The sequence below is a fragment of the Ambystoma mexicanum genome, chromosome 11 (genome assembly GCF_040938575.1).
Source record: "Ambystoma mexicanum isolate Mex_15411 chromosome 11, UKY_AmexF1_1, whole genome shotgun sequence".
In the NCBI taxonomy this organism is placed as follows: domain Eukaryota; kingdom Metazoa; phylum Chordata; class Amphibia; order Caudata; family Ambystomatidae; genus Ambystoma; species Ambystoma mexicanum.
The window spans coordinates 207,797,260-207,821,746 of NC_090934.1; the positions used below are offsets into that span (position 1 = coordinate 207,797,260).

At 43.9% G+C, this 24,487-nt stretch overlaps 1 protein-coding gene across 4 annotated transcripts in view; it reads left to right on the forward strand.

The window, feature by feature from the left end:
• Positions 1 to 24,487, forward strand: part of RPS6KA1 (ribosomal protein S6 kinase A1) — a 918,695-nt gene that overhangs the window by 437,165 nt on the left and 457,043 nt on the right. For all 4 annotated transcript variants that reach the window (XM_069622861.1, XM_069622863.1, XM_069622864.1 and 1 more), the window contains one exon: positions 18,418 to 18,534. In XM_069622861.1, coding sequence (XP_069478962.1) covers positions 18,418 to 18,534 — 117 coding nt within the window. The remainder of the gene's footprint in view (positions 1 to 18,417; positions 18,535 to 24,487) is intronic.

Sequence of the window (24,487 nt, forward strand, 5' to 3'; positions counted from 1 at the left end):
CACTTAAAAGGCAGCATCATGACAAAGTACTTTTTCAATTAATCATGCAAGCACATATTTGGGCATCGATTGCATACATTTCCATTTTTTTTAATTTTTCTTTTTTTTATTACTTGTATTTAATCATTAAAAGATTTTTACAAGAGCGCTTTCTGGACTGGATGCAAACCTTTCTAATGTTGCCTGGTGGATGATTCAAGCCTTACGTTTTGCTTCCTTATCAGTGCATCAAGATCCTAGTTTCCGGAATAAGTTTTATTCTTTCCAAGGCCAGGTTTAAAGGTTTAGCAGTCGCCGTGTGCCATCGAGTCTTTTCACCTGTGATTGGGCGATTCCACCAAATATCTTCATTCCCTACAAATGATGTAGCCGTCAGGGGGGTGAAGTAGGTGCACCTGGCCTGGTGAAGAGCTGGACATCTCATCAATAGATGTTTTATAGATTCAAAGTCATCTGGATCTGCACATATTCTGCAGGGTGGTTTCTCCAAACCCGCTCTTATCGCTAAGATTTCTCCGGTCGGTAAGGCATTTAGACGGGCTCTTAAAAGGATTCTCATCAGTCGGTTGTCGGGGTATTTTTTACAGTACGCCATCGGTTCCATTTATAAAGCATGTTCAACCCTCTAGATTTGAGGCGCTGTTACATTAGTATTTGTTATGCATAGAAGATGGGTAGTGGCTGTTGCATTAGACAAAAAGCCATGTTTCAGTGCTCTTAAGGCCCAGTAGGATTCTTTAGAGCGCAGAGAGGGAAACCAAGGTCCATTGCTTTGCTGCAATTGTTGGGAAGCTATATACTTTGCCCTCCCCCATTGCCAGAACTGCCTCTACAGATTGACAGCTAGCTCAACTGCAAATATATATCCATAAAACACTTCACTGAATCAAGACAATAGTTGGGCACCAACCATAACCCCAACATTACTTTTCAGTGGTATGGTGTAATAAACCCCATCATGGGAGTTAACATATAGGACATTCCTCAGAAGGAACTAAGACGGTAAATATATTGGCAAGCTAAAGGCATGGGTGTAGCAAGTAAAGGTGATTTTCTTCAAGAAACTGGACCATCATGTACAGTTTAGTCTCCAGATATCCACCCGGTGAAACCCATTTGACATACACAAGTCTTACAAAAGGGTCAGGAGGTCTAGAACTATCAATTCAATGGACCGGATCACCTTGTGCATCATCCGTCTACGTGGGGACTGCACACCACCATGTACTGAAAGAAAATGCATTGTAATGCATCCAATGAAAAGAAGTCCCAGAATGGTTGCCTCAGGAATTCTTCAAACATATGGGGGGCAACGTTCGGAGCAAAGTCTCCAATAGCTTACCGTATCATGCTGTACAAAAATGTCCTGATTTGAGCATAACTAGGTGACTAACTTTTATGAGGTATGTATTTTTCTTATTTCTCTGTGAAGCCAGTCTTCCAGACCTAATGAATCCCAGCTTGTAAAACACATTGTAATGAACAAACTGGGGCAAGCAGAAAAACAAATACGGGACCCTTGTGAGCACGTTACTGGGGCACACCAGGATCGGAACCAGTCCTCTGCACGGAGCCCAATTTAATCTAAGTCCTATTCAGTGATTTACTAGCCGCTTTATCAAATAGCAGTCGCTACCTGCTAGTGAGGCCAACAAATCTCACAACCATCACTGTTTTAGCAAGGGTCCGCCGTGTGGCGATTTGCCAGCATAGGAGGCTCTGTTAACTTCCTTGCACACATGCTCACTGTTGTACTAACACACACGACACCTAATCCTGCAACTTGCATGCAACTACAATTTGTGTGGGTTTTTGATGTCTACAAATATAGGGAGACCACAGTGACGATGCTTTACTTGCAAGACTGCAGACACTACATCATAGACACAGGTGGTGACTCTGATTGGCAGAATAATCTGGACCTGCAGCACACAGTTGGTCAGTCTGTTCACAGTAATTCCTCATCACCAACTCCTTAACCTTCCTGCTATGGTGTAAAGCAAACAAAGTGCAGCAAACTGTGTGGCTGCTACAACTTAATGTCCCAATGTCTCTCTATCCGTTTTATTTAAATCTTGAGGGACATGTTGGTAAATGTTTACACCACAAAGACACTTTCAAGCCAAGCTTTCTTAGGGAGCCCCAACTCTGTAATGCGCTTTTGCAAGCTCTTCGCCCTTAAATGCTGTGGGTATCCCTGTGCCTGCAATTTATTCGCAGGAGACAAATCAACTTGCCATACCTTTTTATTTTTTTGCTGTGCTGCCGTGCAACCACAGGAACTATTTGAAGGAAAGTTGTGCTGCAAGAACAGAGGGTGAAAGCTTTGGAAAGGCAACAATGAGCAGAGCCCCTGTGTCCCATGGCCATGCATGAGGACACCCAGTCCTGTTTTGGATTTGAATTCTGGGACTTGCCGTTTTCCTAAATTCAAATAAAAAGAAAACTACAAGTCTCAGAATCCAAAGTGATAAAAGCAGGACTGGATGGCATTCTCACTGTAGTTGGTGTCTTTTTTATTGTTTAGAGGTACGTTCACTTATGCGTTCTGTTTGTACCTTTGGAGCACTACATGTTCCTGAATTCATGGGGCATATTGGTATGTATTACACACAACACATGTCTTTAGTTGGGGTGGCATTTGGGGAAGAGTCACTGGGCACCAAAACAATCTCAATTTTTCAATGCACGAACACTCTCCACTGCTCTGGTGTGTTTGAAATCGGTTTAAGAAGGCAAGGCTGTCCTAGCCGTCCTCACTTGCCACTTTCACACAGACTGCCTCTATCCATCGAATTCATTACCCACCTCACAGGCATTGGTCCTTCTTTGACATCTCTTGTTTTATCACATTGGTGTCAATTACGCACACAGTAAACATCTTTCTTGGTGATCGCAACAGGAACTGAGGCTGCCAAAAGCACTGTGGATGTTGGGTATCCTCTTTCAGAATCCATTAACCTGAAACCTGCACTGAACCCCCAACCTCATCAGAGGAAACCTACTCAACCTGTCTCTGCATCTTTCCTGGTAAATTGCCTCAACCTGATCACACTTGACGGATCATGGTGCCAATCCTGTCCTCCTTATACCTAGCCTACCTAGTAGTAACGGGTAGGGGAAACCCACTTGTCTTTCCAAAGCTCTATTAAGAACTTCCCCTTGGAAGCAGTAGCACAGTAATGTAATTCTAACTGGCCCCAATTCAGACTCCTTATTGTCTGCCATTAACCAAACCATGGAGGAACTGGTAGATGTGCATGCCCCCTGAAATGTTGTGCAAGGGTTAAACGCACTGCCCCTTCTTAAACCGAAGAACTGACTAGCAATAAATGTAGAATGGAAAAATGCTGACACGAAACACAAGCACACAAATCCTCTCACCTTAAAGGTGCAATTCAGTACTTGCTGGGCACTGTTCACTGGAGCTATGTATGAATCCTAAATATCACGAAAGCTGCAAACAGGAATAAAGACCTATTTGTGGCAGTCTCACTGCTCGAACCTATTGTCCAACCCATTAATCCATGGATCAACATGAAAATGCAATTCACCAAGATAGATGAAATCAGAATACAGATTAATGCATCAAAATCAGTGCACCCTACTCCCACTTGTGTTCCCAACGCATGTTGGCATAATCCTGGGCAACATCATTCCCCTGACCCACAAAGAACTCGCTGATACACTCTGGTCCCAAAAGCCTACCTCATAAATGTAGAACATCCTTCCCTGTACCACCATGAAGCAGTTCTGCCCGCCTCCCATCCCCAAATGATTACTTTGCTTAATCGAGGTACCTTCCAAAGTACAGGATTAATCCATCCACACCTCAAAAGATCCACTCTAGACTAGCCGATCTTGCCTATCGGTGATTCTCAACCTTCCATTCATTGGCGAAAGCAGCCAGCAACCAACTCCACAATGTGAATAATCCATATGGTCTGCTTTTTGACTACCCATCTGGATTTCGACTCTCACAGCACGGAAACGCCCACTATCCAGGTCATAGGTGATGCTCTACAAATTATGACTAAAGTGGATTCCTGCCTCTGTCCAGATACCACAGGTATCCATCCTTTCTCCATTGATCTACATTCTCTTTACAGCACCACTGTGGTCATTTTCCAGTTACCTCAGTTTCATGTAACCAATATGCAGACAATACTGTTTTATCTCAAAGTGAATAGGACTCAATACATTTCAGCATATATATCCCCTCTGTCCTAGGTTGGAGGACAAATACCGGCATGAACATCAATCTCACCAAAATGGTATTCGTCCATCTAGGCCATCTATATAAGCAATCAACCAATAGACCTTGATGGATTCATTCATAGCTTGCTTAGCCCCATGTGCCGAATCACTTGTGTTCATTGACAGCAACAGATTAAAAAAGGCAATACTCCTGGGATCATCTACTCTTCCGAAAAAAAGCCTTACACCCACCTGAAGACTTCAGAATCACGGTTCATGCATTTGTACATTTGTAACCTCATTCATTGATGGCGGGAATGGTCTTGATTGCATCGTGGCCACATACCGGGGCCCGTTTAGGGCTGTTCAACATGCCCCTGCATGCTCTTGGAGATATCTGATAAGTGACACCCACGACCTGATTCCTCCAAGGCAGACTTTGGGTCACATGCCCCCAGTCACTCTTCCTATGAGCACTTCTCCACAAAGGTTGCTGCAAAGGTCGTGTACCGAGGGCAGAGTTCTCTGATATAGGGGTTTCGAAAACTCTGAATGAGGGAAGTAAGGAATTGATCATGGTTAACTGGATAACGGAGAAGGGTATGGATACTGGGAAACCATTGGCTGTGGTGGATACCTGCGCGTCCTGTGTGTCCATCATGCCCTTCTAGTCTTCGTGGGTATCGAGGTTACCCCTGTGTCTCAAACTCCTTTGACAGCATTGGCTCGGCCGGTTCTGGATGAAGTCTTCCAGAAGCAGACAATTCCAGAGCAGTGGACATTGGTAAAAGCCAATATAATTAAAGATTTGAATCAGTGTAACAGCTTTGATTTTTGTTCTTGGATGGAATCTCTTGACAATCGTGTAGGGAATTGTCATCTCATCAGGGTGGACAAAGTATGTCAAACTGAGTCGGGCGCTTCCCTAGAGATGAACCAATCCCTAGATCACACATAAATTGGTGAGCAGTGATCTTTTAGTGAAGGAAAGAGACCGTACTTCACTAACCTGAGTTGATATCAAATAATGCCAGTGTTTCTAATGGCCCTCTTTCAAAGGTTGGGCCCTGTGTTCCCCTCTTAGGAAAGTAATGAGAAACTTGCATCCTTGGTGGAGAAGTCTAAACCAGGCCTTCTGGTCACTGAGTGATCTGTGACGAACAGTACATTGTCCGTCATGCCCCAAAACCTCAGTAAATTACAAATGCCAGTAGCCAAGGATAAGTCACCATGCGATTTTGTTATGGATGGAAGGAACTTTGTCATTGCGAATATAGAAAAACCCAGTGGACAGGAGCCAAGAGACTTATTACGGAACACATTTCTGGCCTGGCTCTGGCAAAGAACCAGACCTGGAGTAGTTGGATGCACAGATGTAAAACTGGCTCGAAGACTTTGGATTGGTGAATGGTGTATCCAGGACAATAGGGATTGTGTTGGTGGGATGGGGAGCAAGTAACCTTCCTTTTTACTTGAGTAACTGCAGTTACTTACCCTAAAGGTTCCTCTAACCTGAAACTGGTAGTGAAATAGTTCTGAATGAATTGTATTCCAAATATTCTGTGCAAAATTAATTGTTATGATTCTAGTTTTATGTTGTACGTCAGATTTGTCAGCACCCTGATGCCTGTGGACAGCGCTATATAAATATATTTAAAAAAAAAGAAATAAAAAGACGATGGGTGTACTTGAACCTGCACCCTCTCCCATACTTGATATTCTCCCTGATGACTGCTCTTAGCCTATTTCAATTAAACCTTCAAATCTAAAAATGGACTAGACCTGGTTTGTAAATCCTCATGACCCTGCATTACCCTAGACTTCTCCATGCCCCTGTGCAGATTCAATAGTTTTTGTTTTGCCTGCTCATACTTTCCCACACCTCCACATACTCCTTCACTGACAGCTGACAATTTATCGAAACCAGATTCTGTACTTGTGGTTAATTCGTACAACTTGCAGCCATCTTTGAATACTATTGATCATTTCTTCAGGTATGTTAACCTTCCTCAAGACTATTCAACAAAGTCAGTAAAATGAGTGTTTCTTAAGCTCCTAGACATACTGCACCTTTTCTTGGACGCAGCAGACCCACCCCATCAAAGGAAACTCCCCACTGCAACCTAATTCCACCTTTCTCCATCCTATCCTGCCTAAAACCAATCTCCATTTAGTCAGACCACCCAAAGTCAAAGGGCTTACTTTTCACCCTCCTGTCTCAGGAGGATAGCTCAGCAGCAACGTACTCTCCTTGGAAGCAAGATGACACGGAGCAACACAGGTGTGATCCCTGGGTCCATGCTTGGAAACCTGGGTATTAAGTGCTTTATAAATAGCCTATTGTATCATACTCTTGTGTGCATGGAACAGATGCTAGATTGTTTTAACTCTTATTAGCAGGCCAGAATAGGTCCCTTCTAATTTAGATACCTATGTTTCTTCCACTGCCTTATAGAGGAAGTCATTTACGGCTCTATCCTGTACCAATAGGTTTCATGTTTAAAATATAACAAATACAGGCTGTGATCTCAGTAAAACAGTGCATTGATGCATTGATGAAATGCTGCTTTTCTAACAAGCAGTGATGTGCAGTGCCTGACTCTCTTTACAGCCATAGTGTAAGTCATATGTCCTAATACCACCCTACAGAATCAACTGTTCTCATGCTTGCACATACTCACGGGTGCAGAGCAGTTTCCATCTCTCCTTACAAAAATCACATCTCCAAAAAATATGCAAATAACCTCAACTGTCTCATACGACAAATCAAACCATGTCAAGGCTACATCTTCACACATGGACAAGATGTCCTCAAACAACCGTTTCCTTCCCCTACACACCTTAAGCGAGTGCTCTGTGCATCTCATTGTTTCCTAAAAGGCATTTATATTGCATCCCAATGTAAGCCTACCTACAGTTGACTATTGCAGGCAGTGCTCAGATAAGATTTTGAAGTGGAGTAAAATTATTTTTATGGGAGTAACAAAATCCCATTCCCAGTGGAAGTATTTAATAAGCAAGCAAACATGTTTTACCTGTAGAACATAAATGTAAAATGTTTTGCACCAAGTTATTCATATGAAAAGGTACATGTTTACTTCTTCAGTTTAGGCAGTAATAGAGCTTCATCCTGTGACACGAAGTTTACTACTAGTCCAAACATACCCATAGGGCTGTGTGAATAAAAGCTTGAGTACATGCTCCGATGTGTCACTTTCCCTTTTTTGTTGGGAAGTATTTTTACTCACTATTTCTTGGGAGTATATGCCTATTTTTAAGGAGTAAAAGTGGACGATACATCCCTTACTGTAGGGCTGATTGCAAGGGTCTACCACCACAGTCTTTCCTCTTTAGGACGAAGACTCCTATAATCCCACATCATAGAATATGCGGTTTCTTGCTGTTGGGAGAGTTGGTTAAAAAAAAAAAATCTGACTAGTGAAAAGTTGCCTACACTTGACCTAGTGCGTCCTCCAGTCTTGTTCCCAATAGTCCTACTGGCTAATTGAAATTGGTAGATTCTCAATGTCCTGGGAACGAGCCGAGGTTGGAATTCTGCAGTGCCAAAAAGATAATCTTTCCTGCTTTAAGCCTGCCGACTCTAACAACTTCTGGCCTTCAAGCTTAACGGTTATATGGGGTTGATGTATAGATCATCAATTTGCTTTTGACTTTCGTCATTGCCAGTACATAAAAATCATCATAAACTTTTGAGACAAGTTTAATGCAGTTACAAGAAAAAACAATGCTACAGTACAGCAACAATTTGAACACAATAATAACCCATTCTTTGCCAATAAAATAGAGGAACTGTTTGGATAAGTCTCAAGATTTCATAACTGAGCCCATGGGGAACAGATAAGTAAAACAATACCTAGTGATTAACCCCCCCAAGGTGTAAAGAATGTGCAAAATAGAAGTGCAAAGAGGAAACACCTATTTAGTTTAATATTTGTAGTGTGCACCAGATCAGGGTATCCAGGGTGCACCAGGGTATCGGGGCGCAAAAAGGCAAAACGAATATACTCATCTTGGTTTTGGGTCCAGAAGCAGACCTAGGCTCTAAAACAAATCGCTACAGTAATTTTCTTGATTTTAATTTTATACAAAAATGCTCCGAAGTGCAAAGTGTACATGTGACCTTCATTAATACAATCAAATTTGAAAGCTGATTTGATAGTATGTCAGGGGAATGTACAATTCATAGAAACCAAATGGATTATTTTCCCATTTCCGCATTCTTCAATGATTTAGATCTTGTACACCATGCTTGATGTATGTAATTGACTACACAATATATGACATTCATATCATTGGAGAGCTTGAAAAACACAAAACCCTACATTACAGATTATTTTCAGATACCTACTTCAAACCATATTTGGTAAACTTGGCAGAAGCACAGGAAATGGCTCAATCTTTCCCTGACTGACCCACATACTGGACATAATCACTTCCAGTTGAGATATGCCAAGATCAGTAGGCTTCATCTAAATTTCATATTTAGACAACGTGCCAAAGGCAGATTCACCATGTCAAAGAATTTTTCAATTCCTAATAGATAATTGCTGGTCCGATATTATTCGACCATTGCTAGTCTACTGCATACATAGACCAGTTCCAATTCAGCTGCCTCCCAAGCAGCCCTCTTTGCTAGTTCTATAGTGCACTTCGTAATATTCAAAGGGTTGTGCCATTTTTCTCCTAGATTCAGATTGGTCATACAATTCTTAAAACATACAAACCAGGGCAAGGACCTGCCACCCTTGATATCCAAAATATATTTAACTGCTTCATTATACATAGCAAGTTCGGGGGTAGTCCACACTCTAAGCCAATAAAGAACCGGCCTGAGGGCTACATCACCATTAATCCCACCAGTCCCAACTCTAAATAGAGGGGGGGAACCCGGGCACGCAGAAGGCATGCCCAGCAGACGCTTGAGGAAGACTTGTTTGGCCAACCCCTAGCTTGATGCGCACAGCATACCCTCCCAGATCTCTGCTCCATACAGAGCTGCAGATTTGCCTGTGCAACGTACATAATCGCTGGCGTAACAGCTCCCCGACCATGGCCAAGGAAAATCTTCCAGATGGCGCCTCAGTATTTTTCTAGAGTGTAGCTAGTTAGCCAATTGTGATGTCCAGTGGCCATGGTCGTTAAGTCTGGTGCCCAAGTAATCATAGCACTGAACTTGTTCTGAGACAGTACTGTTAATATGCAGCTTGGGCCTCGTAAATTGTTTGAATTAAGGCCGGAAAATTAAGGTTTTAGTTTACCATGTGTTCAACTCCAACAAGAGCTCTGCATTTCTCCACGAATGCTTTCAGAGTGGTCTCCAGACCCCTTACTGATGTTGAGAAGACGGCCGCTTTTTCCGCAGAGAGCAACATTGGAATGGATTTGAGCCCCATCTTCGGTTGGTATAGAAATTTCGATCTGACATGTCTTGTGGCTTGATCTATATAAATTGGGAACAGGGGGGCAAGGACGCAACCCTGCCTCACGCCTCTGGTTACCACAAGAGTACGTCAACTCGCCCCCAAACCACATTGAACTGAGGCTCTGTTTGAATAGCGTTGCTCAATGATTTGCAAGAGATTACCTGAGTCCCTCCCTTCTGACCAATACGGACCACAATTGACCTTGAGATGCCAACAAAAGCAGCCTTGATCGATGAACACTTTATCAAGTTTCATGTTTCTCAAGACACTGTGTTTTTGTAAGGTTAAATATATACAAAATACTTGTCAATCGTACTTATTTTTAGTCGAAAGCCTGCTTGTAGGTGATCTATTATACCCTTCTGCACAACCCAGGTCTGGAGTTGTTCATAGATTGCTCTGGCGAAAACCTTCTCCATGCTATCCAGAAAAGATAATGGCCTGTAATTCCCAGGATCCTCTACTTCCTTTTTTATAGATGGGAATAATGGTGGCATTTTGCCAGAAGGGAGGCACCTTATTGATCTTGAGAATCTGGGTCTAAACAGTCAGTTCATCATTAATTACATTCACAGGGATAAAATCCAGCCCATGAGCTTTCGTTGGGATAAAATAGCGTTCTCTACTTCCATTAATTCAAACTGAATAGGGCCCATGTTTCCACTAACCAAATTCCCTTGATCTGCCACCATGAACTGGTTTTCCCAGGTTATCTGCAAACTCTACCAGGCCCTGTAGGCTCTGGAAATGATTCTTCCAAGCACTATTGATGCTCGAATCGTTGCTGCCTCTTTCTCTATTAATTTGCCAGTGTCGCAAGCTTCCTGCAATCTTTCCCATTCTAACCGTACTAAATCTTTTTATTTTTTGTGATTAAGCAAGTCTTTAATGTGCTCTGAAACATCTAAACTCAGTCTTATTAACACTTGAGCTTCCCTTCCAGCGATTTAAAATGTCGTAGTTTTGCTACCTTACATTATTCATACCACTTGCTGGAGTGCATTGCGTTTCTCAACACTTGCTTGGTTTAGTAAACCTGTGATAAGATTTTCATATGCGATATAAACCTTCATCTGGGAGTTCCATTGATAGTAGCTGCCCCAGATCCGCCAAGATTAGTTGGTAAATGATAGGTTAAAGACAAGACATCCAAATTGGCCCATTTTATACTTTGCCTCGATTGCCATGAAATGTTCACAGATCTACTAGGATTACAATGGGGATCGCTCTCCTGCGTGACCATAGACATGAGTGTTTGTGCTAATGGTATATGGTCACTGCCCAATTCACCCAATACTTCAAAGTCCAATGCATGGCTCCATAACTTGGTTGATAAAAATATATAGTCAATGTGCGAGGCACAATTATTCCCTTTGAAGGTGGGTTTAGCGGGGTGGTCTTTAACAAATTGCCTGTTGGGGATGGACACTCTTTGTTATTACAGATTATAGTGAGCGAATGTCCCAAGCCTCATCCTGGTCATCCCAGACACCCTACATGTATTTGTATTTTTGTATTTTATTTGGTTTTATATAGCACCTTAAACCAAAGCGCTGAACAGAATTACAATCATGGTATAATAAAAACGAAATTGACATTTAAAACACAGCATATATCTGTAATTTGCAGTTACCTTCATTAACCAGTCAAGAGTAGGGAGGATTGCAGAGGGACCCCGAAAAGATAAATATTGATGGAACGAAGAATGAACAAGTATTCCAGTGCAAGGATGCTAAGAGGGAGCGAGAGCGAGATTGAGTACAGGGGGATGAGGAACTATGAGAAGAAGCAGAACGAAGTGGACGAGGGGGAGAATAGAATGCAATAAGAGAAGAAAGATGGGGATGAGCAACACCATGGAGAGATGTAAAGACTAGACATTGAAAATTCAATTTTAAACTGTGATGGAAAGAGCAATCCTAGATGAGTCAATCAAAGATGAGAGCATCACGAGGCGCAAGCAAACTGAGAACACAAATAGAAGCACTAAATACAGATTTCAATGGAGCTAGACGAGATAAAGGAAGTCCAAAGAGTGCAGATGAACAGTAGAAAAGCTGCGAGAAGATTGGCGCAGACACCAATAGTTGAATGGCTTTAAAAGTCATGAAAGGACAGGCTTCTTAAAATATTGTACAGATGAAATTGACAGGAACGGAAAGCTAAGGAAATATGGTGACTGAAAGAAAGATCTGAATCAAGATAGAGACCCAGATTATGGGCCACAGGAGAGATGGGTAGCTGGGAAGGAGGAAACGATATGAATGGAGGTGGAGAAGGAGAAATAGTAGAGGGAGTAAAATAACCCCTGTTTGTTTTTGCATCATTTAGTACTAAAAAGTGGTCTGACATCCAAGACTGAATGGCAAGGAGACAGGCACAAAGTTTTTGGAGGATGTCCTCAGTTAAGTGTGGAAAGGAAGGAAAGGGCCACGTGTCATCAGCGTAGAAGTGATGCAAGAAACCAAGAGAAAATAATCCCAGCCAACAAGGAAGTGTAAAGTGAAAAAATAAAAGGACCGAGGACCTGAGAAAGTCCTCTGGGATAGGTATGACTCAAACCAAGGTATGGTAGAGCTAGAAAAGCTAAAAGAGGAAAGAGCAGACACTAGGAGTGTGTGATCAACAGTGTCGCAAGCAGCAGAAAGATTCAAGAGAATAAGAGAAGACTTCTTAGTATGACGTGCAGTATGAAGACAGTCCAAGACTGAGAGAAGAGCAGTCTCTGTGGAGTACCCATGGCAGAACCCAGATTGAAAACCAGGAAGGATAGACTTACGAGAAACAAAAGTGGAAACCTGAGACTAGACAATGCATTAGAGAATTTTAGAAAGATATGGTCAAAGTGAAATAGGACAGAAATTAGAGTCCGAAGATACATCAGCAGAATGTTTTTTGCAAGATTAGGATAATAGTATGCTTAAATGAGGATGGAATATAGACTAGGGGGCTCTAGATGTACAATATAGGGTGGAATATTGTACATCTAAAGCCACCACACCTACTACTAGCTCTTAGATCCCTAGCTACCACCCTGGATGGAGACCCCGGCTCACAAGAATCCCCCTCTCCTACCCGTCCTGATCCCCCAGCTACCCCCTCCTGCCCCCACGCATCGCTCTCTCCTCGCAGCCCATGGCACACGCTCTAGCACCCACCTTCATAACCCTCCCTTCTATCCCCCCATGATCACAATCCCTCCCCTCGTACTTCAAAACACTGTGATGCTGCCGCCCACTCTCCTACCACCACCCCACATCCAACTCTAAAATCAGAGGTGCACTCTGGTGCACCAAACACCTGCCTCCTCAAATGCCTATTTCCCATCACCCTTCCTACCCTAACACATCGACTTTCACCCTCCCTCTGACATCTTTCGAGAACACCCTGATACCCCTGCTCGGACACCACTCCCCCTATCAAACTCCCAAGCCAGGGGAGCCCTCTGGCACCCCAAACAGCACAAATCCACCTCTTCTTCCACTCTTTCCTTGCACTCACCAAGGAACACCCCTCCCTCCCTCCCTCCCTTCTGAACACCCTTACCGCCCAATCCTTCCCACCTGAGAACTTGCCACCCTCTCCCCTTAACCCCTTCTCGACCCCTCCCAACAAACCACCCCTTCATAACCCTTGCCCTTTCTGAAAGCAGAACTTCTCGCCCTCACTAGAGAGGTAGCTTCATCTCACTCCCCATCTCACCAACCCCACCCTCTCACACCCCTATAGCACCAACACCCACTAAATGCAGAAAACGTGACTAGTCCTCTCCCTGGACTCTTATTCTTATTAAACAGACACCATCTTTGACCTCCAATCCTCTGACAAGCCCGACCTAGTCTTTATCACTGAAACCTGGATCTCAGACGGCTTTGCCCTGGTTGCACATGAAGCCTTGCCCATAACCCCCCCCCCCCCCCCATGGGCAACTCACTCATCCCCCGCAATAGCCCCTCCAAAGGAGTCAGAGTGGCAGTCCTCTACAATTCTCATTTTTCTGTCTCACTCATCGAATCTCAGACAGGCATTCCCTCCTGTGAATCCATTCTAGTTTAAGACTCGCTACCACCGACTTTCTCCCACAGCTTCCTACTCATCTACAGACCCCTTGGTTACAACAGACATTTCGCCAACGTCTGTGATTCTGTAGCTACCAAGTAATTCACCCATCTCTCACACTCCTAGGAGACTTCAATATCTGGTTGGATATTCCCAACAACCCCATGACCCATCCGCTGGTTGAGTCTTGAGGCGCTCAACCTCTCCCATCATACGATTGGTCCTACCCGCTCAAGGGGGCACACCCTTGATGCAATTCTCAGCTCCCATGACCTGGTTTATATATGTCGCCCCAAACCACTCATCTGGACCGACTACTGTCATCCCCTTCTCTATCCACACCCCTACCCCTCCTCCTACAGCTCTGCCGGGCCACCCCCTGGGACCTCAAATGCTGGAACAAAGTGAAGATCTTTTCTGACCTTGCTGAAGCCCTACTTCTTAGTTCCCCTACAGCGCGCCACCCACCCCCTGACAGAGCCTTAACCATTTACTCTTTCAACTGTTGGCTCAATGACTCACTAATTCCCCTCAACCCCTCACGCCTGCTTCCTCACGCAATGGACCATCCCCCAAATGGTTCACGTCCCACATGAGGAACTCCAAAAAACAAAATAACTCTCTGGAATGCAAATGGCGAGCATCTAAAACCGATCTCAGCAGATCCATGTTTGCCTTGCACCACCGTAACTACAAAGCTGCAATCCAAAAGGCCAAAAACGCTATGGCAATAAACTAATTCTCAACTGTGTCAACTGCAGCAAAGAACTCGACAGGATCATATCAGAATTCGTCAAACCCACTTGCACCTCTACCCAATCCACCCCATCTCAAACCCTCTGCGATTCCCTCTCCCTACACTTATACACCACCGCTCTTGACAGGACTACTTCACTTAACACCAAACTGTCCTTACTCTCCCCCTTCCTGCCACTGACCCCCCACCTAACTCCCCCACCCTCACTTTGACTCCTTCAAACCCATCTTCCGAGGAGTTCCTTGACCTACTATCTGCCAGTAAACTGTCCGAGCTGCTCCTCAACCCCTGCCCCGCTTCTGTCCTGAAAGAAATATTCTCGTCTACCTGCACAGGAAAACATGCAAGAGCCATACTAAATGACTCCCTCACCTCTGGCATCTTCCCCGATGCCTTCAAAATAGTGCATGTCAAGCCTCTTCTTAAAGGCATCCCTCAACCCCTTGAACCCAAAAGCTACAGACCAACTTCCAACACCAGATTCCTTGCAAAACTCATCGACCGAACAGCATACTTGGAGCTCAATGCCTTTTGTAGAATCCAACGGTCTCCTCGACCCTGCACAATCGGGCTTCAAACTGTGACTTGGAACTGAAACCACTCTTACCTGGATCTGGGATGATCTCAAGGTCACTGCAGACTCGGAAGGATGCGCTGCCCTAATTCTCCTCGATATCTCTGCAGCCTTTGACACGGTTAACCACTCAATCTTCCGACTGCCTCCACTCCCTTGTAATCCGTGGCACTGCTCTCGTGGATCACCTCCTTCAGCACCAGGAAACGAATAACCCTCCTCTCCCCTTTTGTCTCAGTTGCTTGTTCAATCAACACTGGAATACCGCAAGGCGCAAGCCAATCTGCTCTCTTGTTCAACCTCTATATGACCACCCTTCCTGGAATCATCCGCATGCATAACATTTCGTGCTAAATCTACGCTGACGGTGCGTACAAAATCGTACTAAGAATCCCCAAATCGGGCACCAACCCAACCCCGACCTCGAAACCCTGTCATCGAGATATTGACTGCTGGATGACAAAAAAACCACCTACTCGTAAACCCCACTAAAACTGAAATCATGGTGTGCGGCAACACTGCCCTTCTGCCTCATCCACTCCCATGGCCCTCACCCCTCAGCCACCTCCCACTCCTGCCCCACGTGAGCAATGTCACTCAATACGCCGATTGACTTGCAATCAGCGACCCATGCCTGCAATCCGGAAAATCGACCTTGATGGATCAAAACTCCACCCAAGCACTCCCCTACGCATACCACTGGGCTTACTCTCTGCTCTACACTATCACACATTTAGAGTGCAGCTATACCGCTGGATCAGTACGGCCTAGTTGCTCAATTACAAACACTACCCCATGGAAACCTCATCACTCTAATAAAACACAGCTATACCCAATGACAATCTGGCCTAGCTGCTCACATAAGCATCCTTCAGGCCTAATGCAGTCTAAACCAGTCTGGATGTCCACCCGCCAGATTGCACACATTCACCGATGTCCAAACCACCACACCTACCGCTAGGATTCAGCTACCATCAGGCAATTACTTTAGCTGCACACACAACTGGTGCACCAATGCACCCTACTACACCTTCTTCTCTCAACTGACCTGGACTACCGTCCCCGAGGGCATTTAACCTACCAGCACTTTGAGGTCATACCAATGATATATAGAGCGATATATAAATACCAAATAACATAACAATAAGCCAAGCATGATGAAAATCCAATTCATGTGGGACATATGGAACATAAACCGATAATGTCTATCCTGCAAACTCATAGCCTATTTCAGTTACCCTACCAAGTGCGTCCCATTGTATAAGAGGGTGATTATTATTCTTTGCATTAATTGCTTGAACCTTTTGCAAACAGATTTAAAAACTGATCCAGATTGATCAGCCAGTCAGTTAATCTCCTGGTCTAATTTCTTAAAGAAAAAAAATCCCAATTCTTTAAACCAGATTAGAAGCATTCGTAATCCAAGGGCTTCACCCTACAAAGACGACCGTCCCCCTCACAGTTTCTGTGGAAGGATCCTGGACATGAAAGCCACTGTAGCTGTTACCAGTGGAACCCTTTCACCACTCAGATGGAAAGCCACCAACCCTCCACGTTCATTGATGGAACGTCCTTCAGAAATTGCCAAAGTGTTGCGGTCTCTCCTTGGTCAGCCCTCTGCAGAACAGAAAAAGAAGCTTTAGGGTTTCGACACAGCTATTTTCCACGCAAAACCGGCATTGATTAACTTTCTGGGTGTTGAAGGGTCGTCTTGATGCTATGACTTCGTATGTACAAAGTTCAGTCTAATCCTAAATAATTGATCTGTCATGTCTACTCAAGGGTACCAATCCAGTCTAGCGCCCCTAGCTTGGTCTTTACCCTATCACGGTTAAGTTTCAAGTCTTCAGTGCATTTCGATCTCCCTTAACTTGTCTCTGGTTAAAACAAGCCACACCTTCAATACTTCCTTATAGATAATCTCAAAGATGCTGTGTGGGCTCATAAAGCCTTTTCTAAATGGGGCTAGTTTGTTTGACATTTGAAGAAAACCTTTGCAAAAATAAAGAAGTTTTAAACTTAGGAAATGGAACGCTGTTTAGCACAGTTGTACGAATTACATCAGAAGTACAGTAATGTAGCATATTGTCACTTGCACTACCAAGACATTTATTTGAACATTACAATGCCTGGTCTTAAATATGATACTTCATACTGTTGCGTGGGAATCTCGTTACTAAATCGCAGGCATTGCTGTTAACCAACTCAGTGGTAATTGTGTTATGAATTTTGGTAGGATGAATGGCTGAGTGGTTAAAACCTGTGACCTTTCAATTGAACAGCCACCTCTGCAGTGGCTGCATGCTTTCATTGATATTTTTCATTGGAAATATGCATGCCATGAGTGTTTATCATTTTTAAAAGGTTTGGATTCCAGATTCACAAAACAAATTTGCTAGCGACTCAAATATAGCCAACACGTATTTTCATTGCTCAATCGGATTCATTTTAATGTGGCCGTGTTTATTCATCCAAGTGGAAAGTGCTAAGGGTGTGTGTTCGTTCTGCATTCCTGTAATGAATCGTAGGCTTCGACCACTCACGCAGCTGGAGTAGGGAAACCGGCAATACAGCTCAGTTAAGCACTCTCCTCTGTCATGGGGTCTATCTAAAATTCGTAAATTCACACCCCAGCTGGGCCCACTAAATTGGATTAAACGTCAATTTCAGAAGTGAAAAACCAGATGAGACTAGCATGATTGATGCATGATATTGGTAACTGGTATGGTTCAAGCTATGCTAAGGAGAGAAGCCATGCAATGTGGCAAGCAGCTGGAGTAACCTTCTGCATCCTTTTCTCGGTGCTAGCCTCATACGGCCAGTGTACCTTTGGTTAGCTGATAGGCTTCCAGTGTTTTGTTAGTGTGCATTAGAGCTAGTCGGAGCCTGCCCAGTAAGCACTTGGAGCAAACACTGACTTGAAAGTATTATGATGTACAACGGGACTGCAGTAATACCAATCGAACCAAATGAAATGGGACTGGCTTTAATGGGACATTTACTGGATTATTCATAATGTTGGTATTCCTTGACTTTTATTTTTTTGAACTCTGTGAAATGCCATGTGTTTATTGCATGAAGATTTTGCGTAACCATGAATGAAATCTAAATTGACAAATATGCTGTGTTTTGTGTGGGGGACTGCTTCTCACTGGGGTATTGTCCAAGACTGGTTGTGGTTGCCACTTCCTGTTATTGTGTGGAGAGGAAGAATGTAGAGCTATGAATCTCCAGAAGGCATGGCAGGTTGTTCTAGTGTGCCATTTTCCAGGGAGGCAAAAAGATGCCTCTCATTGTGGGAGGCGCTGGTTGTGGAATTGTGATTAATGATCTTGCCCGGTATAACCTGTTTATTATAACCTACATATTGCATGGTTTTGTTTCAGGATGAGGGAGTTACCCAAGAGTTCAACATCACCCATCACGTGAAGGAAGGCTCTGAAAAGGCAGACTCTTCCCAGTTTGAACTGTTGAAAGTACTTGGACAAGGATCTTTTGGCAAGGTAAGATGACCTCTACACTGTGACGCTCTCATTGGTCTGTCCAAACTTAGCTAGAGTTCCTCAAACTGGCCACTCTGCTGTGGAAACTGGTTTATTTCACTGCTTCGTTTGGCATTCTGCCGTGGAGGAACTGCTTTAGTGGGGATTCTGTGGCCCTGAAGCAGGCAGCTAAGATTGGAGCATGGTGCTCTTTGGAGTATTGTAGATTGGGCAGACACTGCTGACATCTTTAAATTTTGCATAAAGCGCAACCTGTCATTAAAACTACAAACCAGTGGCGGAGGCAGCTTTTGGTGCCAAGGAGTTGTGGGTGTTGAGGGGAGCATAGGCTGGGATGGCCCCTCAAGAATGGACCCCATGATTCTAAATTATTCAATCCTCATGGCTAGTGAATGTTTCCAGTGGATGGGCACAAGTATTCTCCAAATTAGACTGACCGAATGTAGCGTTGCAGCCAAATATAATTAGGGGTGTCTAAATGTGTTGAAATGGTGATCTTTGCAGCACAGTTTGAGCAAAATGGGGGTAAAAAGTCTTGGCATTTACAATTGGTTCTCTAGTGTCACATGGAAAGATCTAGTAAAAGCGCAGCCACAAACTATGCCAGTAATGGTCACTGTAAATCGCTTGCATGAGCTTGAGACCACAAAGTATCTATGCTAGTAATGTACACTATAAATCACTTGCATTAGGATGAGTGTAACACGATGGAACTAAACATGCCTCTGCCGACACACCACATTATGGTGGTACGTAGAGCAATGCTGATTTGTTTGTGTTCAGAGCATAAAAATGCCCAGATACTGGCACACTGATGGTAACATGCGTGCGCACACACACATGACCACATTACACACATGACCACATTACACACACATGCATGTACACCTGCATGTATGTCATAAAGCTACAAACTAACTCAACTAGTTTACACGCACACCTACACTGCTTGCATTGCCTCCCTCTGGAACATCCTCCCTGACACTTGAAGAGAACCATCTCCGGTTCCGGAGGCACCTCAAAACCTTCCTATGTGCTTCTGCTTTCTCTCCCCTGCTGAACTCCTGGCTCAGACTGAAACTGCACTGGTCACCTGGCCACCCTCTGATCTAGGGCCCAGGTCCCCTCCCGCGCCAGTTGCACACCTGCACTGTCTCCCTGGCAAACCCCCCACACCCGGGGACTGTTTTCTGTATACCTACAGTCCCCTACCAGCTTTTGACACCGGACTTGCCACCGGATGTCTGCACTTTTAATTATTGCTTTTATTTATTTTCTTTTACTGTCGATCCCATGTTCTGCACTGACCCCTCCCTCTCCCACTGCACTTTTCCCCTTCCCCCTGTACTTGCGCGATCTCAATGACACCTGGCCTAGTAAGATCGTTGTCTGTCTTCCCTCTGTTCCCCCTCCCTGCCTCGTCGCGCCTTGAAGCACTTGTGTATAGGTGCATTATAAATGCCATATGCCTTCATTGCATTCATGCACACAATGCAAGCAAATATTATGAAACATCTAACTTATGCCTTCTCTTCAGTGAGGCATTGGGCAGGAACCGAGCCAGGCAATGCCCGTGGACCCCAAAAGGAGTAGAACCATGTGCTTGTGCCGCTGATCAACATGGTTGCTGCACATGTGCCCTTTATTTTTACTTTTAAATGTTTGAAAAAAGAATAAAATATGGCAAATCTTGCCTGGAATTTACAGTGCTGGCCCTGCGAGAAGCAAGCATTCGGAACCAGGCATCGAGCTGGGGGCAGGAGGGCACCTGCTCCCCCTTCCTCGCTACAGAGGCCATACAATTCAGTTTGACATTGTTATAGAATTAATTCAAAGTGGTCATGCCACTATAAACCGCAAAATATTTTGCATGTATATTAGCGTGTGCATATTTGGACTTGGCTATCACATTACATGATCTCCAATTATCTAATTACCTAATGCGCAGAAATCAATCTCTGGTCTCTAATATTGTGTGAAGTTAGTTTGGTAAATCCTTAATAGCAGTCATGCAGGGACATCACAAAACCGACCACACACAACCTCCTATCTCGCAGCGGTATTAATCACCACAACAGTTCAACTTGTATAGGATTTCTAGCACATTGATTCTAATTTAACCAAAGGAATATTTTGACTTCATCAGGGTCGATGTCACTCCTTCCAATTAGTACAGTACATCTTAGGAGACTGGCACACCATAGTCCTCAAAGGTTACTCCTGCCACTTTTAAGAGATCGACGCAGATGTGCATTCATTATTCAATTAAAGCACACACTTATCACTAGTTTGAAAACGATTGACATGATACATGAAACTTGTCTTTAGAAGGCAAGACCGGTTACATAAATGTGTGCTGAGGCTACAGTAAGCTAGCATGCAAGTAAAATATCACTTGGTGTGCCAAGTTTAGAGTCGCCGTTCGGGCAGCAAGCATATGATTCTTAATCTAATCTCTAACTTTACCAGGCCAATGCACTGAATAGAAGGCCTGGTTCTCTTAAATTGCTTTCACAAGTTTTGTTTGAATTCACTTAGAATTGCATTCCAATCTACTTTCTTTTTAAACCTTGTAACATACCAATGTATTTTTCTTCTACTCTGCTTTGCACATATTTCAAGTCTTTGTTCCCCATATCCTGGCAATTGTACATGTTCCCTTAACGAGTAATTTAATTACTTCAATAACTACCTTATTCTAGCAGGTTTAACTTACTCCTGCTTGAAAGAAGGAATGCCAGTGCTCCCCATAGTGGTTGAGTGTCCCAGCGTGCAGCCAGGTTGCAACCAGTAGTAAGTACTGGTCTATTGTTTGCTTGCTGACTTAGGTGGGCTGATCTGTTGGTCAGGCTGCCGCTAACGGCAGTGCCATTTGGTAATTTGATGGCATACAAGTACAACTTGTCTTTTTTAACCGAGACAATGGCATACATTGCTCTGATGTTGGTGTTGGAGCAATGACTTGTCTTGTTCTGCTTGTAGTGGCAGTGAAATTGCAGCCTATGGCACTATTTCACAGGGGTGCAATGATACCATTTGCAGTCTTGGAAGTACCAGCATAGTGACCAAATATGCACTGGTGCAGACAGTAGTACAAATCTGTTTTTTCTGGCCCTTTTTGTCCACTAAACTCCTGTCTTCATACAGGTCTTAAGACAGTCCAAATTGGGTCATTGTTCCTGCTATAATAATTGAAGCCCCAGCACATTGACCAAATATGGGTGGTCTCAGTCCTCATTCTGCGAGTCTTGGACATTGATTACTTTTTTGGAGACCATTCTTAATTGAGCGAGATTCCATCAATATAGATTGAAATGCCAAGTGCTTCAGCAACTAGCCAGTCTGCGCCTCCCGCTGGTCAGGCTGCCCACACGGCTTCTGCCCTTCATAACTTCAGGCCACAAGTACCGTCTCTAGTTGAAACGTTCTTGTTTTGCAATTCCTTTTGCTTCATGGCCTTCAGTGTTCACCAGGAAGACCCCCACCAGGCCCTTCCCTCCCTCGATCTCCCACACTAGTTCCCGCCTCCTTTCAGCATGTTACCCAACTCAAATGTCCCTGCTCTTTGCAGCGCAGAAGGCTGCACAGGAGGCAATTGTCCTCAAATATTTACAGGAGCACCGAGAAGGCAACCATATCTCCACCAGCACGCTTGCGCCCAACATCGACACAATGCGAACGCCATCTGAGTCAGCTAATCACTGTTCTACACTTAACACCCAAGCGGTCATGCCTGCAACCTCACACAACCTTATGCCTGATAGTTCCCCACTTCCCGCTGCCACCTCAGAAAATGGGACCTTTCCTTCCAGTCCCTGCCACCTATTCATGATTTCTTGGATCAGAACAGACTCTGATCCCATAGTGAAGTCTTGTATGCAGTAAACCTCCAGCCTTCACATACCTCTCACACAAAAACACACATTTCAATGTTGAGACCATTGATAACCAAACTCTCAAGGCCTCCCTTCTCAACGCCAGATCATTAAATGCTCATGCATGATTATATAATGTACCAAAACATGGACTTTCTATGCCTTACAGAAACATGGCTGCAAGATTTTAATGGTTCCACACTTGACCTTGCAGTGCCAGATAATTCCCAAAACCGCAAGACTGGTAGAGGAGTGGCGATTATCGCAAAGGAGGAGTGGCACCTCTCTGAAACCCCTCTTGACTGTCCAGGATGCGTGATTCTTCATCTCACTTGTACCCCCACACCACCTACATGACCATCGGTGTCCAGTCATAATATTGAATCAAAAATGTCGAAAATAAAAATGTCGAAATATTTTTTTTTTCAATTTTTTTTTTTTGGCTCTAGTTTATATAAAAAAAATAGGTAAAAAAAGGGGCGGCGGGGGAGGAACCCCCCATTTCGAGAAAAAAAACGTCATAAATAATAAATTCGACATTTCTTTTTGACTTTCAAAATGTTTGATTTCGAAAATTGTCTATAAACCATGACCATCATACTCGTACCGACCACCTGAAACTATGCCTAACTTTAATGAGGACCTTACTCAAATACTATCACCACTCAGTACACAAGGCAGTGCCACCTTACTCCTGGGAGATCTTAATAGATGCTCTGGGGATACCCTTGACCCTGAAGCAATCAACCTGGAAATAAGCCAGTGATTTTAAAGTATTAAATCTGGAACCCACCCACAATACAGGAAATACCATACACCCGGTGATCAGTCGGAATGTTGACATCAGAATCACAGGAACTAAGTCATGCTTTTGGTCTGACCACTCCTTCGTCATATTCCACATTAACCCGCACCCCCAGTCCAGAGTAGGCATTTTTAAAATACTCCATCAGACCTCTCGATGTGAACTACCCAGCTCTTTAAAGACGCTAAAGACAGCGATTGCCCGAACCTTTTTGGCAGCCACATTTCAGCAGCATAGGACTCGCAAGTTAGACCAACTTGCACCAACCAAACCTATAGGTCAGACTGGACCTCATGTAACTGCTGGTTTAGTCCATCAGTCGAGGAGGTGAAAATGAAACGCCAAGCAGAACGTGACTGGGTCAAATCAAAACTGTGCCACCAACAAATTTGGAAGGACTTCACAAAAACATACAAAACTGCAGTTTTTGATATTAAGAAAAACTACTTAAACCAACAAATAGTGTAGGTCAACAACTGTCCAAAGAAACTTTACAAAATTTTGAAAGCACTAAGAAAACCTAAAATTCAGCCCAGACATTTGTGCCAACCAAAGATTATTATCCGAGAAGGCGAGCTGGATTTTGGAACAAAGTATCAGTAGCACGTTTGAAAATCAGAACCCTTGCCCTGATATACCCTACTAAGCCCACCTCTGCTTTTCATACTTCACAAGCCACCTTAGGTGGTCTACCCCAATCAACATCACGCTAGAAACATCAAACTCTGTAGCAGAACACCTGACTTTCTCCTTTTTAAAGCTATTACCACCTTATAGCTAGCAAGAGCCCTCGCTACCATGCGGCCTACCTCCAGCCCAGGCGATACATTGCCATCCAAGATCATCCTAGATCACAAACCTCTGTCCATTCCGTTCCTTACATGCTTTGTAAACTCTTTTCAAGCGCAATACTGTCCCAGACTGCATAAAAAAGTAAGTTGCACCTCTGATCAAGAAAATTAACAAGGGGGGTCCTGAGAGTCCCTCTGCCAGACATTAGTCCTGGTTACGAGAGACTTACCCAGAGTCTTTAGCTCACTATCTTTCACAGAGAAGAAATATCCCAAACATATCAGTCTTTGTCCTGCCCTGGGGCAGTCCAGCACCGATAAAACTAGGCAATTCTCCTCTAAACAAGAGTACCAACAGCAACCCCAGACACATGTTTCGGTCTGGTTGGACGTCATCAGTAGGGCTCTTGTAACCAGGACTTATGTCTGGCAGAGTCTCTGCCAGGACCCCCCTTGTTGTTTGCCTCTGATCAAGAAGCCAG